The sequence below is a fragment of the Oncorhynchus clarkii genome, chromosome 17, assembly GCF_045791955.1.
Source record: "Oncorhynchus clarkii lewisi isolate Uvic-CL-2024 chromosome 17, UVic_Ocla_1.0, whole genome shotgun sequence".
NCBI classification, from domain to species: domain Eukaryota; kingdom Metazoa; phylum Chordata; class Actinopteri; order Salmoniformes; family Salmonidae; genus Oncorhynchus; species Oncorhynchus clarkii.
The window spans coordinates 51,814,816-51,830,952 of NC_092163.1; the positions used below are offsets into that span (position 1 = coordinate 51,814,816).

Consider the following 16,137-nt stretch of genomic DNA (forward strand, 5'->3'; position numbering starts at 1 on the left):
CGTCTCGCTGTCTTCTGTTGCCACTGGATCCATGTAGACACATTTCTAAACCACATCAAAGGTCAAAAGACTACTTTATGTATAATTAATACTGCTATCTACTGGATTCCTCACAATAGAGTGTCCTTGCATTTATTCAAGTTTATCCTTTGGGAGGTAAGCAGATCTCGTGCTCCCCCATCTCCATCTACTCCTTTAAGTATTATTAAAAGTTAATTTCACGATAATGTTTTTTTTCTCCTCTAAAGATGCGGTGACGTCAGGGAGGGGCGTCAGATAAGCGGCTAGTTGGTGGGACAGGGCCTTGTGCTCCCTCCTCACATTATTCCCTGTCATTCATATTCACACTACCAAAAAATAAACATATTTATACAAATGATTATAAGTTACACAAATAAATATAATTTTTGAAAAATATATTTTTTCACAAAAGTAGTGCACTGGGACTTTACCAGTATTCGCGTACCATATAGATAGATGTCTGTAGCATGGGGCAAAAACATTTTTTTTAGCATCTCCGCTTACAACAGTGTCTTGCAGGATTCAATAGTTGGAATTAAAAAGTTGTTTCCCGCTCCCTTTCTCTGCAATTGACATTCTAATGGAATCCAGAAAGAACAAAACCCTGTCCTCAAACATTTACATCAAAAGGTGCAGAGTTCTGGGTAAAGACACAAAACATCCACATCAAATTACATATTTTTCTTTTTTAAACAACATCGAAAATAATAACTTTTTGTGCAGTATTAATTTACCATCCTTACAAACCACTTAATGTAAATGTACATTACTGTATTGTACATAGGCTGGTCATCTAGGTTTATACCTGTAGACTTTCCACCACCATGAAGAAAAACAATGCACAATACAGTAATTGAGTACATTGAGACATCAAGTGGTTTGTGATGATGTGATGTGGCTCAGTTAGTAGAGAACGGTGTGGGCTTGATTCCCATGAGGAACCAGTATGAAAACGTATGCATTATTATTGTAAGTTGCTTTGGACAAGGGTGTCTACGAAAATATAAAAGGAATGAATAGAGCATTTCAGTTTTCACATTTGCAAAGTATTTCAAGAAACTGGTAAACATACATTTGCAAAGTATTTCAAGAAACTGGTAAACATATAAGTAGTTTTATTTCCCGCGGCTATGGCGATAAGGAGATATGACAACATGTAACATATACCAGCTGAAATGTGCCCCCCACTCCAAAATCAAACAGTTCTCCCAACAAACATTCATCATTCATTTCTCTCATCTAATGTGAGATTACTCAGGTTTGATAGGTGCGACAAAAATCTGGAAAGCTTTGCCCGCGGGATAATGAGGATGCCCAGACACCGGTGGCGACACTGTGTCTTTGCACCCGTGGCTGGACTGCTCGGTTTCTTGGGTCTGCGTTATTGTGACCATTTACTACACCAACCCCATTTGGTGGCCCTCTATGGCTGGTATACGCTGCTGACCCGCCAGTCAAATGAGGCATTAATATGTAAAGCAGCATGTGATTGCCACTGATTCACAAACATGTTTATACTACACGAAAGACCACACTGGCCTACACCACAGCCATAATTATGTCAGAATGTTTGTAATTCATAGGCTGAACAGCATGAATAAGATTAACATTGGAGTAGCCTAGCCTATTTAAATTATTACGCATTTTTACGTATGGGATTTAAAAGTCTGGCATATAGTTTAATGTAGCCTAAATATAAAGAGGTTTACATACTCATTCCTATTGAAAATAACTTTTTTATTCAAATATAAAGTGATCATTACACTTGGCATAAACAAAGACATTTCTCCCCTGGTTGAGAAAGCATTGGTGTGGGTGGTGGCCCGGGGCTGCTTAACTAATAAGGTGACGCTGTTGATTAATACGTTCTGGGATGAGACAAGCATACAGGGGCCAGGGCTGTCCGCTCGCTGGTGCTTGGGATGGAGAGGCGAATGGCATGGTGATTCTGCAGAGGCAGTTGTCAGAATTGGCAAAGGCAGAATCCAATTGGCTGTCGCGGGATCAACGCTGAAGTCAAGACCCCGCCCCTGCGCACATGACATGGAATTCACTGGCGCCAGTGCTGACAGTTCCTACAGCTGCATGTCGCTAAAGGCCTATCCGTCTCCATCGGAGTTTACGCAGCAAATAACCCTACGCCAAAACCAAGGAAAAATAGACCAAACATATGCCGTATAAATTGAGTCAATACAAGAAAGGAAAATATACTTGCCAACTGGAGGAGAATTCTACCAAAGGGGCTTGAAATCGGAATAACCAAGCCTGAGACAGACAAGGTATTTGCATAAAATATATATTATTTTTTTCTCCAAAATTGTGTGAAGAAAACAAATGACTTCTTCCGCTTTGTAAGCATTTTAACAGTTTGTTCTGAGTGTACTGACGATGATTAGTTTACTAGCCTAAATGAAGAGTATGCATGAGTTCAAAAGTACTTATCTGTGCGCGTTACGGTGAGGATGGGTCGATGATTTCAGGTTCCTCGGAATGGGAGTGGGTGGGGACGAGTGATTCGAGGTGTTTATCTTATGTTTTACCTTTACATACATCACTTACAAATCGTACATAAAAAAGAAGCAGCCTCCCCGAATTATTCTCTTAGGACAGGACAGGCATACAAAGAAAAAAACACGTAACACCTTGTAAATGCCTCTGAAATATAAACATCCTATTTTTGGTTGTATTACAGGTGTCCAGTGTCAAACACTACCCGATGCCTGTTGAAGAAGGAGAGGCAAGAGGATCTCATCGGACTACTAGTGAAGACCGAGTTATAGGAGATTGACGAGCGAAAATTCTCTACACATTTATGTTCTGTTTTCCACAATAGGAGGACATTTTATCAGGAGAGGGAGGCAAAACATTTTTTTAAGACAAAGCGGAGAGAGTAAGGTTCAGGAACACGTTGTCCTCTCTCTAGAGAGGCCCCTCTTCTCTTTTCACCCTGTTTGCCCAACACGGAGAGATCCACACAGACATGGATATAGCGGCTGATCCACCTCGGTGGATGCACCACCACGCCGTGCTGAACGGCCAACACCCGGATTCTCACCACCCCGGCCTTTCGCATAACTACATGGAGCCCACCGCGCAGCTTCTGCCCCCGGACGAGGTGGATGTTTTCTTTAACCATCTTGACTCGCAGGGAAACCCGTACTACCACAACTCCGCTCATGCACGGGCCAGAGTGTCCTACAGTCAAGCTCACGGTAAGACCTCACATTCACTTTCCTAAACAACTTAATTATCAGGATAAAGTAGGGATTATCGTGGGCATAGGCTATTCATGTATTTTCTCAAAGCAATAAACAACCCGCACAGGTTTATTTACCCATTAATGTGGGTGGGTTTATATGCATCGGTTTGATAGGCCTACTAGTTGAAATTGCAGAAATGTCTGATAGAGAGCATACTATAAAGTTTAATTTGCATGGGAGAACAAAAATGTAAGGCAGTGGATGAGACCATTAAAAGTTGTGGACACGAGAGCAATTCAGCCGATGACAAAAATAAGGAAATTATAGTCAAATAAATGTAATTTACCCTTCTTGACTGAAGAACTAGTCAGATAAACAAGGAGTGAGAAACTATGTAATAATACACAGCTGAAAGGGTGTCATGTATTAGTGCTTGGGTCAAGCGAAAGAGGTTCCAGTGCACTTACCAGACCCCATGCATGTCTTTGCTAAATCTTTATCACGGATTATAAAATATCAAGATGACTCAAAACGAGAAAATATATTTCTGCGGTTATAGTTTCTGTCGTTTTGTCTGAATACCTGCCAACTGCGTTTTTTGTGCCCCTCGCGAATCGAATAATTCCTTTAAGTACGCTGCGTCAACAGGTTAAGGACTTCGGTGTCCCAACTTTCTGTAATCCTATAGCATCACATCATCAATGAGAGTTGTAACATTATTAGCTGGTTTGTGTATTCCATCTATGAACATATTATTCTACTATTCTTACAGCTCGCTTCGCTGGGGGTCAGGTCTGCCGGCCACATCTCCTGCATAGCCCGGGGATTTCATGGCTAGAGCCCGGCAAAGCAGCCCTCTCAGCGGCCCACCATCACAACGCATGGGCGGTCAGCCACTTCAGCAAGACCGGGCTACACGCCTCAGGCTCCGGGGCTCATGGTGGCCTATACCCCTGCAGCAGCAACGCCAGCACGGCCTCGGCATCCTCGTTAACACCCGCGTCCCATTCGAGTCCACATCTCTACAGTTTTCCCCCTACCCCGCCGAAAGATGTGTCCCCAGACCTCGGGGCCGCCTCACCCTCATCCTCTACCCCGAGAATGGACGAGAAAGATTCTATCAAGTATCAAATGTCAATTTCTGAAGGCATGAAAATGGAGGGTTCCAGTCCTCTCCGGAGCAGCCTTGCCTCAATGAGCGCACAGACCCCATCCACCCACCACCCCATACCGACCTACCCCACATACTCTCTCCCGGCAGCGCATGACTACGGGGGCAGTCTCTTCCACCCCGGCAGCCTGCTCGGAGGATCATCCTCCAGCTTCACCCCGAAATGTAAAAGCAAAACTCGGTCGTGCTCAGGTGAGTCTCATCTTATCTCGAAAATGTGTTACAAATGTTTGTGTTACAGAGTAAAATGATGATGAAATAATCATTTTATATTATTATTATTATGACAGACCACACTGAAATCATGTTATTGGATATAGGCTTTATACGCTATATTTAAGCTATCTTAGTGTTATAACAGTTTTGTTTGATCTAAATCCATAATTGAGTTAAACAACATATAGCCTATATTAAAACCAGAATACTATGACCGTGTATTGAATTACTGCCGTGCACTCAACAAACTGAACACCGTTTAAACTAAAAACTAAAACGTAGTTCATTTTTAGACCAAACAATATAAGATACCTTGTCGATAATAAATATAGCCTAAATAAAAATACAAATATGTAATAGCTAGGCTAGAATTTTTATGTATATTTTGATGAATGTATATATTACGGCCTGTGTTTAAATGCATGCGTAAATATTCCCCAATGTAGGCTATTCTATAAAACGGGTAAAAAAAAAAGTTGAATGAAACGTCCATGGCATTTTCAAAACTCCCAGTTTAATGCAATTTGATTTACTCCGTTACCAATATTTCCATTGACGTCCTTAGAAAATAGGACAAAATGGGATGACAATATGCAATATCGTCATAATTAGCCTTGACGTGGAAGTAGGAGTAGTGTGCATGGAAGAATTGGGCTGAGGTTACATCGTGCATGTATGTATGTTGTCATAACTCCTTTCCTAGCTCTTTTCACACACACACACCGGTTTCTTTCGTCGCAACAACACAGTCCGCCTCGAAAGAACCAGTAGGAAGGTGTAGGCCCCTACACACACATGCACCTAAAGCAGTGATATTCACATAATAGTAATCCTGTATGTGAATTACTTTGCTTAGCCTATGGATCAAGAATGTTATCTCAAAATCTATTTTCATCCCCAAGAGGACACAAACATTTATTATAGTTAACTATAATAAATAGACGAATTAATATACATAAAAGGTTAACAATAACTGTTTATTTGTTACGGTGTGGGGGTGGACAGATACAACAGTAAGAGGTGGTGTGAGGTTATGCTATGCTGTGTCCTCTTCGACGACTTTTTCTGGCCTAATTTATGCAGCCACGTTTTTAAACAGCAGGCATACCGTTTCCTCTTTATTATGTCAACTGGTCATATCCATTCTGCATTTTGTTTTGTACAAATCGGTAATATCAACATAGGCCTAATGTAATTATAATGTAGGCTTAGACTAATGATTATAAGAAACCATGCGTATTGTAAGCTGTGAAGAAATAAAACGATCCCAGTGTCCCAGGCCTGAGTAATATACATTTGTCCAGGCTACTTTATTTGGTTAAAAAAGACAGGCAATGCGTACTGCCTCGCTTCACGCACACACCCAAGCCCTGAAGTTCGGCTGAGCGCGGGCCCGCTTCGGCTGACACGTTTATTATCCTCTTTTGTAAACCGCGACTCAATTACGCTCGAGCTGGCACGCCCTTGAGAACGGTGAACTGGATACAGCCCCGGAGGTGTGAAAAGAAGATCCACTCGAGCATTTGGGCCAAAAAACCTCAGTATTTACAATCAGCCGTTTCTTTGTTACATAATACAGCATTGTCGAGGCTGACATTTGATGACTGTAGGCAGAGCTGATTGCCTTCAAGCAGCCCCCTATCTTATAACCGGCTCCCTTTTACTGAGCACCAGTATTAATTTGTTAGAGAAAGAAAGCACCAACAAAAAATCAATTCACCATATTTCACAACTAAGGATTAGATGTCTCAACATAAACCCCAAGAGTAGTCCTAAAAATAAAACCCTCATCTGTCAGTGTGCTATTATGGTCATTGTAAGACAGAGGTACAACTTCCATCATGAACACCCAGATAGGTGTTTGGAAGTGGAACCTCCTCACTGATATATTTATGTCTTAGGGGCTCTCCCTGACATGAAGGAATAGACTGTCCTGTTACTAGGAGTTTTTCTTTGTGGGGATGTCCAGTATTGGTGGCTTGCAGGACCACAGAACTCTATAGCATCACACTATTCTGGTGGAGTCCCTGCTCATGCATACCTTAGAGGCACTTCCTGTTTGACTAACCCTAATCCAGGCCCCCTTCCTCTCTCTCTCCATCTCAGTCTCCCTCTTTTTTCTCTCCCTCCTTCTCTGGCTCTCCATACTCAGCATTATGTGGAGCCACCAACAGAGGCAAAGGCCCACAAGTATGTTAGTATTACCTCTACTAGTCTAGACTGACAATCTGATCCACATTATAGGCAGCACAAATATTTCAAAATTACTACCTTAGTTTGCACTGTGATTAGGTCACTTTAATGAATGGTCATCATTCCTAAGAATTCAGATTTAAAGTGAGTTATAGCAGGCTGTTTAGCCGATATAATGATGAGCTGATGAGGCTGAGAGAAGAACAAGGAGATGTTGATTATCAGACCATCTTTGCCACATGCACACAGACTCACACCCACTAAAGCAGGGATCATCAACTATATTCAGCCGTCGGCCAATTATTTTCTTTAGCGAATGGTTGGGGGGCCGGAACATAATTGCAAATAATTTGTAGACTTCAAATTGACCGCAATAAGCTCAAACAGATATAATGTTTGCCTAAAACAATCATTTCAAACCTTGCTTACATTTGTGTACGATCAAGTGTCTGTCTATTATGCGTGGGAATACTTGGGAACAGATGTCTTTAATTAAAATCCCTTGGAGCTGATTTCCTTGTGTTTTTACAGTCTTTTGTGTCAAACATTTATTTATTTCAACATTTATTTAATACTTTGGGGGCCAAATAAAACCACCCGTGGGCCAAATTTGGCCCGCGGGCCACCAGTTGGGGAACCCAGCACTAAAGGTTAATTTTCACCATACTGTATATATGGGGAGGAAAATCATTGTAATCACAGCAAAATGTAGAGAAACGTGAGAGACATTTCATTGTGGGTGTATGGGTGCCCCTGTCTGAAGCATGCCTGGGTCCCAGCTGACCCAAAACTGACCCAAAACTGACAGGGAGGAACTTAACCAGGTCAAACGGAATAAAGCCTGGCAGCAGCATTTTCATGTTGTTATTCCAAGAGTCTGCAGAGGGTTAAACACACACTCTTTCACACAAACTTCAGACCAAGAATACGCAGCCTTTTCATATAAACAGGAATTCAAGAAAAGAACTAGAGAGTAAAAAATGTTTTATTCTTAAAACTTTTCCCATGCTTCTGTGCACCTAACATAAAAGTATGCAGTCCTTGCATAGTTTTTCAGACTACATAACATTTAAAAAATGGTACTTGCCACTGCTACAGGTTACATAATTGTTATGTATGATAAATGTGTCATTAGAGTTAACAGGTTAATTTTATAAATGTCCCTGTGGTCTCCCTCCACCTGCATGCTGCTCAGAGGGGCGTGAGTGTGTCAACTGTGGAGCCACCTCTACCCCCCTGTGGCGACGGGATGGTACGGGCCACTACTTGTGCAACGCCTGTGGACTCTACCATAAGATGAACGGTCAGAACCGACCCCTCATCAAGCCCAAACGCAGACTGGTGAGTATACACACACACACACACACACACACACACACACACACACACACACACACGGGGTGGGGGGGGGGGGGAGGAGAGATGGGAGGGGGTAAAAAAAAAGAACAAGGTAGGGGGAGAGGGGCGAGGAGGGCCGTAATTCCAGGAAAGTTATATTTTCCCAATCAGTTTCCGGGAATTGTGTTTCCCACTCACCCTTGTGCTCCTTTACACAGGCTGTTAGCGGAGTGCTGGCTATCTGTGCTGTTTCTGCTATCATTATTGCTGCTACTTCTGATACTGCTACTGATACCAGGGCCGGCACAGGCCTCTCTATCATCCCTCACTATATAGCTCACTGTGACTGTCTGCTGTGGAGGCTGTATGAGTGACTGGTGCACTGCATGCTTTGTGTTATTACGTCACTTTATAGGTAACAGAAGAACGGAACAATTATGTGTTTCTTTTCTCTGCAAGTGAATCTAGGTGACTGGTATGGTACATACTTGTAAATGGATATCTCTCTGCCTTTTGCTTAGCCAAATACTGGACTGGGCCTTCTTGCTGCTTGGCTGATATCACATTGTGTACTTCTCATCATGAACTCATTTCAACATCAATGTTGTGTTTTCCTCAGAGGGCAGCAGCCAGGTCAGATCCAGACTAATATAGACCAGTTACACAGCAGTTCAATGGACTATGTAAATGTTGTCATTACTGAAAATAGTCCTTCCAGACTTAATGTGCTGGTGACTCCATTGATTGCAAAAAATAAAATACAAATTTGTTGCCATTAAATGTTAAAATCTATTATTTCCATATAACAGTAACTATGTATAGCCCTGAGCTAACCAGACTTTAAAACCATTGGTCTCAACAACAACAAACACGCAATTAAGATGGCACCTCTGAAACTGCAATGGAGGGAATTGATATGACCCAATGAGATATAGATTTGCATCAAATACGAAAAACAAAGAAATAGGATTCTCCACGGCCTGTTGACAGATATATGAGGACCTAAAAAATTATATGCATAAATGCCAAAATCTCTCGATTCAAGATATGATCTGAAAATTTTCTGTAACATTTCGAATAGCCCACAATAGGCTACCGTTCGCGGGCGTAAACCTATTTGCATATGGACTAATACATCAATAGCATAATTATAATAATAATACTAATGTTATTAATAATTATATTCATAATAATTATAATGGTAGAAATAATGTAAAACATAATTTAATAATAACCATAAAACATGTGTTTCGTTCAGCTAATTTCACTACTCGAAGTTTATTTTTTTCAAGAGCATTTTTTTCCACGCTCCTCTTGAATAAATAAATAGGGGGTTTGCAGATATAGAGACATTGCTTTAAAGCAAACTTCAATAAAGTTACATTAAACCAACGTGGAATAGACCTTGAATTTATGTCGGTGCCCAGTGGGTAGGCTTATTTTCTGCAAATTCATATTTGGAATTTGAATGTCGGCCTAATTAGCGTACGCCTGTTCAAATGATTTACGAATCGGTTCCCAAATGTGTCAGGGTGCATAATAAGATTATTAATCTATTAATCAAAGGTTACGTATAACAGTATTGAACGCATTTAAAGCTTAAGTATATAATTTAGACCAACATATTTCATGTTGACTGCGTTTGTTTAAGGACCATCCTAGAGATCATATAATCCTGTGCGCATCTTGATAAGAGAATGTTCGAGATATGGCTGAGGCAAATACAGACAGACTATTGACATTCAGCCGACAGCATGAAGACTGCACTGATCTGAATCATCCAATGCAGGCTATTCAAAAAGCATCACCGACGCGACTCCGTTTGATTTTGGACTGTAGGCCTATTTAGAGTCTAGAGACCCGTTTTTAGATTTTTCTGAAACATTTGATTGAGCGGTTTTACATTGAAAGCTGAAACGCCATATAGGCCTAGGCTATGCATTTTAGGGTCAACGCATATCCCTGGACCACAACCAATATAGCTTAAACCGGCAATAAAAACTTATTCAAGTTTCATCATTTTCCCTTTGGTCCTAATGTCTGAAAAATCCAGTCGTTGTTTTTCTCCCTGAGTCAGTAGCCGGTGCGTTTGTAGCCTACTTTTCAGCTCGCGTGTTTTCAGTACTCGCGCAGGGTCCTTCCAGTCGTTTCCTATCCGGATATCTGCCGGTACCGATAAGGAAGCGAGGCCAGCACATGTTTCCGTTCGTCGCGCGCTAGTACACTTACTTTTTTTTTCTCATAGCAGTGGTCAAGCAGGCCAGTCCTCAATATATAGAATATAGCAAAGCGATTAGTACAACATTTAAGGACACTTTATGTGCACAGAAAAAAAGCCATGGAGAACTAGATGCGTGCAGGCCGCGTAGGGGAGGTGAAATAAATGGGTTTATGCCCTGTTACCTGTGGGACAAAGGCTAGGGCTCCAGCCTCGATTTGTAGACTTCTTTACTACGAAGATTGTTTATATAGGGCAATTTTGACGCAATTTCTACTTGAATCAATAGAGAGGTATTTTGCATTAATCCATATTTTATGATTGTCCTTAAGTGTGTAGGCCCATGCACTATTCTGACTGAGGGTTCAGATTACCATATTTTGCTGAAGGGGTACATGTAAGTTTTATGTGTGTAACTGTCTCATATTAAGTGTGAAGAATCCATCTGTAATGACAGGGGATCGCACATGCTGCCCTATGGCCCCCCTCGCTACCTAATCTCTATTCAATAGCAATGCTTTGCATCTGAGAGGAAGAGCTTTGATAGTCAGTGTTCATCAGTGTACTACTGTGTCTGTGAAATTAAAAACATTTCACATGCTGGGAGAAAACTAGCCAATAAAGACAACCCATTACTTTCTTATATGATCTATTCAGCATGACTTTTATAGTAACCCCTGATTTATTAAGTTAATAGAGACCAATTCATACACTAACAATACAACTATTTGGTGTATTTGATCAATATTCTGTCAGGGAATGTAAAGACTGGATACCTTTTCACTGCATAATTCCGTCATTATTAAATCGCATTGCAATAAACTATCAAACTATCACGCAATATGAATACATTTCTGATATCATATGCAAATCTATAACTATAAGGAACAACTTCCATCTAAAACAGCATGAAATATGATGTGTTCTCGGCTCCTGGCAGCCAATATACAAATACTATACACACTGCCCGGCACTAATGTCATTCCCAACCTATGCTTTCATGTGTTGTGTGTCCGTGCTGTTCTGGTCGAATAAAGGCCTTCTTCTTGTTCCCCTCCAGTCTGCGGCCAGACGAGCCGGCACCTGTTGTGCTAACTGTCAGACCACCACCACCACACTGTGGAGGCGCAACGGCAATGGAGACCCCGTGTGCAACGCCTGCGGCCTTTACTACAAGCTGCACAACGTAAGTCTTTCACTGCTGACAGCCTGACCAGCCCTTACCCACACACAGCCTGACCAGCCCTTACCCACACACAGCCTGCCCAGCCCTTACCCACACACAGCCTGACCAGCCCTTACCCACACACAGCCTGCCCAGCCCTTACCCACACACAGCCTGCCCAGCCCTTACCCACACACAGCCTGACCAGCCCTTACCCACACACAGCCTGCCCAGCCCTTACCCACACACAGCCTGACCAGCCCTTACCCACACACAGCCTGCCCAGCCCTTACCCACACACAGCCTGACCAGCCCTTACCCACACACAGCCTGACCAGCCCTTACCCACACACAGCCTGACCAGCCCTTACCCACACACAGCCTGACCAGCCCTTACCCACACACAGCCTGACCAGCCCTTACCCACACACAGCCTGCCCAGCCCTTACCCACACACAGCCTGACCAGCCCTTACCCACACACAGCCTGACCAGCCCTTACCCACACACAGCCTGACCAGCCCTTACCCACACACAGCCTGACCAGCCCTTACCCACACACAGCCTGACCAGCCCTTACCCACACGCAGCCTGACCAGCCCTTACCCACACACAGCCTGCCCAGCCCTTACCCACACACAGCCTGACCAGCCCTTACCCACACACAGCCTGACCAGCCCTTACCCACACACAGCCTGACCAGCCCTTACCCACACACAGCCTGACCAGCCCTTACCCACACACAGCCTGACCGGCCCTTACCCACACACAGCCTGACCGGCCCTTACCCACACACAGCCTGACCAGCCCTTACCCACACACAGCCTGACCAGCCCTTACCCACACACAGCCTGACCAGCCCTTACCCACACGCAGCCTGACCAGCCCTTACCCACACGCAGCCTGACCAGCCCTTACCCACACGCAGCCTGACCAGCCCTTACCCACACATAGCCTGACCAGCCCTTACCCACACACAGCCTGCCCAGCCCTTACCCACACACAGCCTGACCAGCCCTTACCCACACGCAGCCTGACCAGCCCTTACCCACACGCAGCCTGACCAGCCCTTACCCACACGCAGCCTGACCAGCCCTTACCCACACGCAGCCTGACCAGCCCTTACCCACACACAGCCTGCCCAGCCCTTACCCACACACAGCCTGACCAGCCCTTACCCACACACAGCCTGCCCAGCCCTTACCCACACACAGCCTGACCAGCCCTTACCCACACACAGCCTGACCAGCCCTTACCCACACACAGCCTGACCAGCCCTTACCCACACACAGCCTGACCAGCCCTTACCCACACGCAGCCTGACCAGCCCTTACCCACACGCAGCCTGACCAGCCCTTACCCACACACAGCCAGCCAGCCCTTACCCACACGCAGCCTGACCAGCCCTTACCCACACGCAGCCTGACCAGCCCTTACCCACACGCAGCCAGCCAGCCCTTACCCACACGCAGCCTGACCAGCCCTTATCCACACGCAGCCAGCCAGCCCTTACCCACACGCAGCCTGACCAGCCCTTACCCACACGCAGCCTGACCAGCCCTTACCCACACACAGCCTGACCAGCCCTTACCCACACACAGCCTGACCAGCCCTTACCCACACACAGCCTGACCAGCCCTTACCCACACGCAGCCAGCCAGCCCTTACCCACACGCAGCCTGACCAGCCCTTACCCACACACAGCCTGACCAGCCCTTACCCACACACAGCCTGACCAGCCCTTACCCACACGCAGCCTGACCAGCCCTTACCCACACGCAGCCTGACCAGCCCTTACCCACACGCAGCCAGCCAGCCCTTACCCACACGCAGCCTGACCAGCCCTTACCCACACGCAGCCAGCCAGCCCTTACCCACACGCAGCCTGACCAGCCCTTACCCACACGCAGCCTGACCAGCCCTTACCCACACACAGCCTGACCAGCCCTTACCCACACACAGCCTGACCAGCCCTTACCCACACACAGCCTGACCAGCCCTTACCCACACGCAGCCAGCCAGCCCTTACCCACACGCAGCCTGACCAGCCCTTACCCACACGCAGCCTGACCAGCCCTTACCCACACGCAGCCTGACCAGCCCTTACCCACACACAGCCTGACCGGCCCTTACCCACACACAGCCTGACCAGCCCTTACCCACACGCAGCCAGCCAGCCCTTACCCACACGCAGCCTGACCAGCCCTTACCCACACGCAGCCAGCCAGGTCAGGAAGACGAAAAGGTTGCACTGATTGGAAAAGGATAAGGAAGAGGGATAGGGAGAAAGGGATGGAGGGAAGGAGGGAGAGATGGATGCAGAGCTTGGCCCCTCAGACACACTGGGCCCTGTTGGTGTTTTCTTTCTTTGTGCTTTATTGTTTCCATGGTAGGCGTCATCCCCTTGAGACTCACAATGGTTGGACTGTTATTCAGACAGACCAACTGCGTCTGTTCAAATGAGGCATAACTGTTGAAGGTTAAGTCTTGGTATATTGCCATGTATTACATTGAATATGGCCTTGGTTTTAGGGAGTAAGCTGCGTACTGTTTCTGCATTTTATTTGTATTGTTACATTTCTTTAGAAAAAAAGACAAATAACTGTATCTAGAGTTCTCCTAATAAACAATATGGTTATTCCTGTACGTAGTCCATTCAATTCAAACACATTAAGTTGATTATAAACCCTCCCAACCCGGTCACTCATCTCTCCCTCCATCTCCTTCTCCCTACAGGTGAACCGACCTCTGACCATGAAGAAGGAAGGGATCCAGACACGCAACCGCAAGATGTCCAACAAGTCTAAGAAGGGCAGGCGGGGCAACGACGGTTACGAGGAGCTCTCTAAGTGCATGCACGAGAAGTCCTCTCCTTTCAGTGCTTCCTCCCTGGCTGGACACATGACCCACATGGGCCACCTGCCCCCCTTTAGCCATGCCGGACACATGCTGCCCACCCCCACACCCATACACCCCTCCTTTGGCCACCCCCACCACTCCAACATGGTTACCGCCATGGGCTGAGCTGGGGAGGATGGGGAGGCACAGGGGATGTGAAGATTGTTCCCTTTTCTAATGGGGGTTGAGGGTCGTATAGGCCTCTTGCTTGAGGACAATGTGTATAATGTTAAAGACATGCATTTGGTGTGTCTATGTTGATTGTCTTGCTGTATAGAGAGAATGTAAAGGGTACGGGGGGGTATGGGGGAACCAGGCAGCATCCACTGATGGGTGGGGTGGGGTCGGGGCGGGGCTATTTTACTCTCTATTAGGTACCTTCTTAGACCAGAGATAGACTACACCTCACCTCCACCCATCCCCATGCATATACCGTCCCCTCCCACCTCGCCCCCGTCCTGCTGCAGTGGTATGTGCCGAGCAAGTCTGAAGTAACTGTGAATATTGTAAATGTGTGAGATACGAGGGTGGTGAAGACAACTTTGGGGCGAAGACAGAGCAATTCCCTTCACACCATTTAATAAATATATGCTGGATTTCTGCTCATGGACTTCTACTATTTTTAATGGACATTACAAAAAAAAAAAGAAACAAGTAACAAAAAAAAAGAAGTTTATAAAGCTTAATTTGAAACTGTATATTATTAATGGTATTATTATTATTGTTGTTATTATTGTTATCCAGATAATTTATTTTCACTGCCTTTTGCCTTTTTCTTTCACCTGAAACATTATGGATATTGTTATCACCATTTCTATCATTATAAATCTATTTTTAGCTGAAGCGCTTTCTCTGAGCTGTTAAACATTTCCTCCTAATGAAAATAAAGGAATCAAGTTTAATTCTGCCAACTGCTCCCTCTTCACATGAACCCCTAGTGAATGAGAGGACTGTGTGTTTAAAACCTTCAGCAAGGAGACAGAGAGAGATACACAGAGCAGAGAAATAGATTGAATAAAACAGATACCCAGTATTTGCCATTTCTGCTGCCACATTGGATACTTCATACAGAAAATCTGATGCTATTGTTGGAATAATAAGCTGATTTACACATTAACACGAGCAACATATCTGTTCTATCAATCCTATTTCTATGTTTGGAATAGTCTTTTTGAACTTTGTCCTGTTCTACATTACCTAGGCCTCTCCTGTTCCATCAGTGTTGCCATGGTGATGAGCAGTAGCCTGTACCTCTTGGTTTCTCTGTGATGTGTGTCTCTGTGCCACAGCACAGTTTTGATTTGCTGCCTCTCTACTTAGCAGATAGAAAACCACACACCTGCTCTTTATTACCTGTCCAAAACAATTATAACCTGACAATCTGGATGCCATTACGTACTGATGATAATAAAGAAAACTTGTAAACATGAATGAGACTTCTCTGAGACGTATTTTCCCCACGCACACACACACACACACACACTGAATAGCAGGTTTCCCCAACTGGTTGCCTGTAGGTTATTTCATTGTTGGACATAAAATACTAAAAACACCAGCAAATCAGCTCTAAGTGATCTTTTCCACAGTATTGCCATGCATAATATAGAGAGATATGTGATCGTATACAAATGTAAGCGCGTTTTGAAATGATTATGTTTTTGTCAAATATTACATCTGTTTGGGCTTCTTGTGGTTGATTTGCAGTTTACAAATGATTT

The 16,137-nt window shown here is 44.6% G+C and overlaps 1 protein-coding gene across 1 annotated transcript; it reads left to right on the top strand.

The window, feature by feature from the left end:
- Window positions 1-2,085: 2,085 nt before the first annotated feature.
- LOC139371063 (GATA-binding factor 2-like) lies at window positions 2,086-15,087 on the top strand. Its single transcript, XM_071111110.1, has 6 exons — window positions 2,086-2,300; window positions 2,714-3,233; window positions 3,994-4,584; window positions 7,997-8,142; window positions 11,418-11,543; window positions 14,258-15,087. The coding sequence occupies exons 2-6, from the start codon at window positions 3,002-3,004 to the stop codon at window positions 14,543-14,545; spliced, it is 1,383 nt and encodes a 460-aa protein (XP_070967211.1). The 5' UTR covers window positions 2,086-2,300; window positions 2,714-3,001; the 3' UTR covers window positions 14,546-15,087.
- Window positions 15,088-16,137: the final 1,050 nt, after the last annotated feature.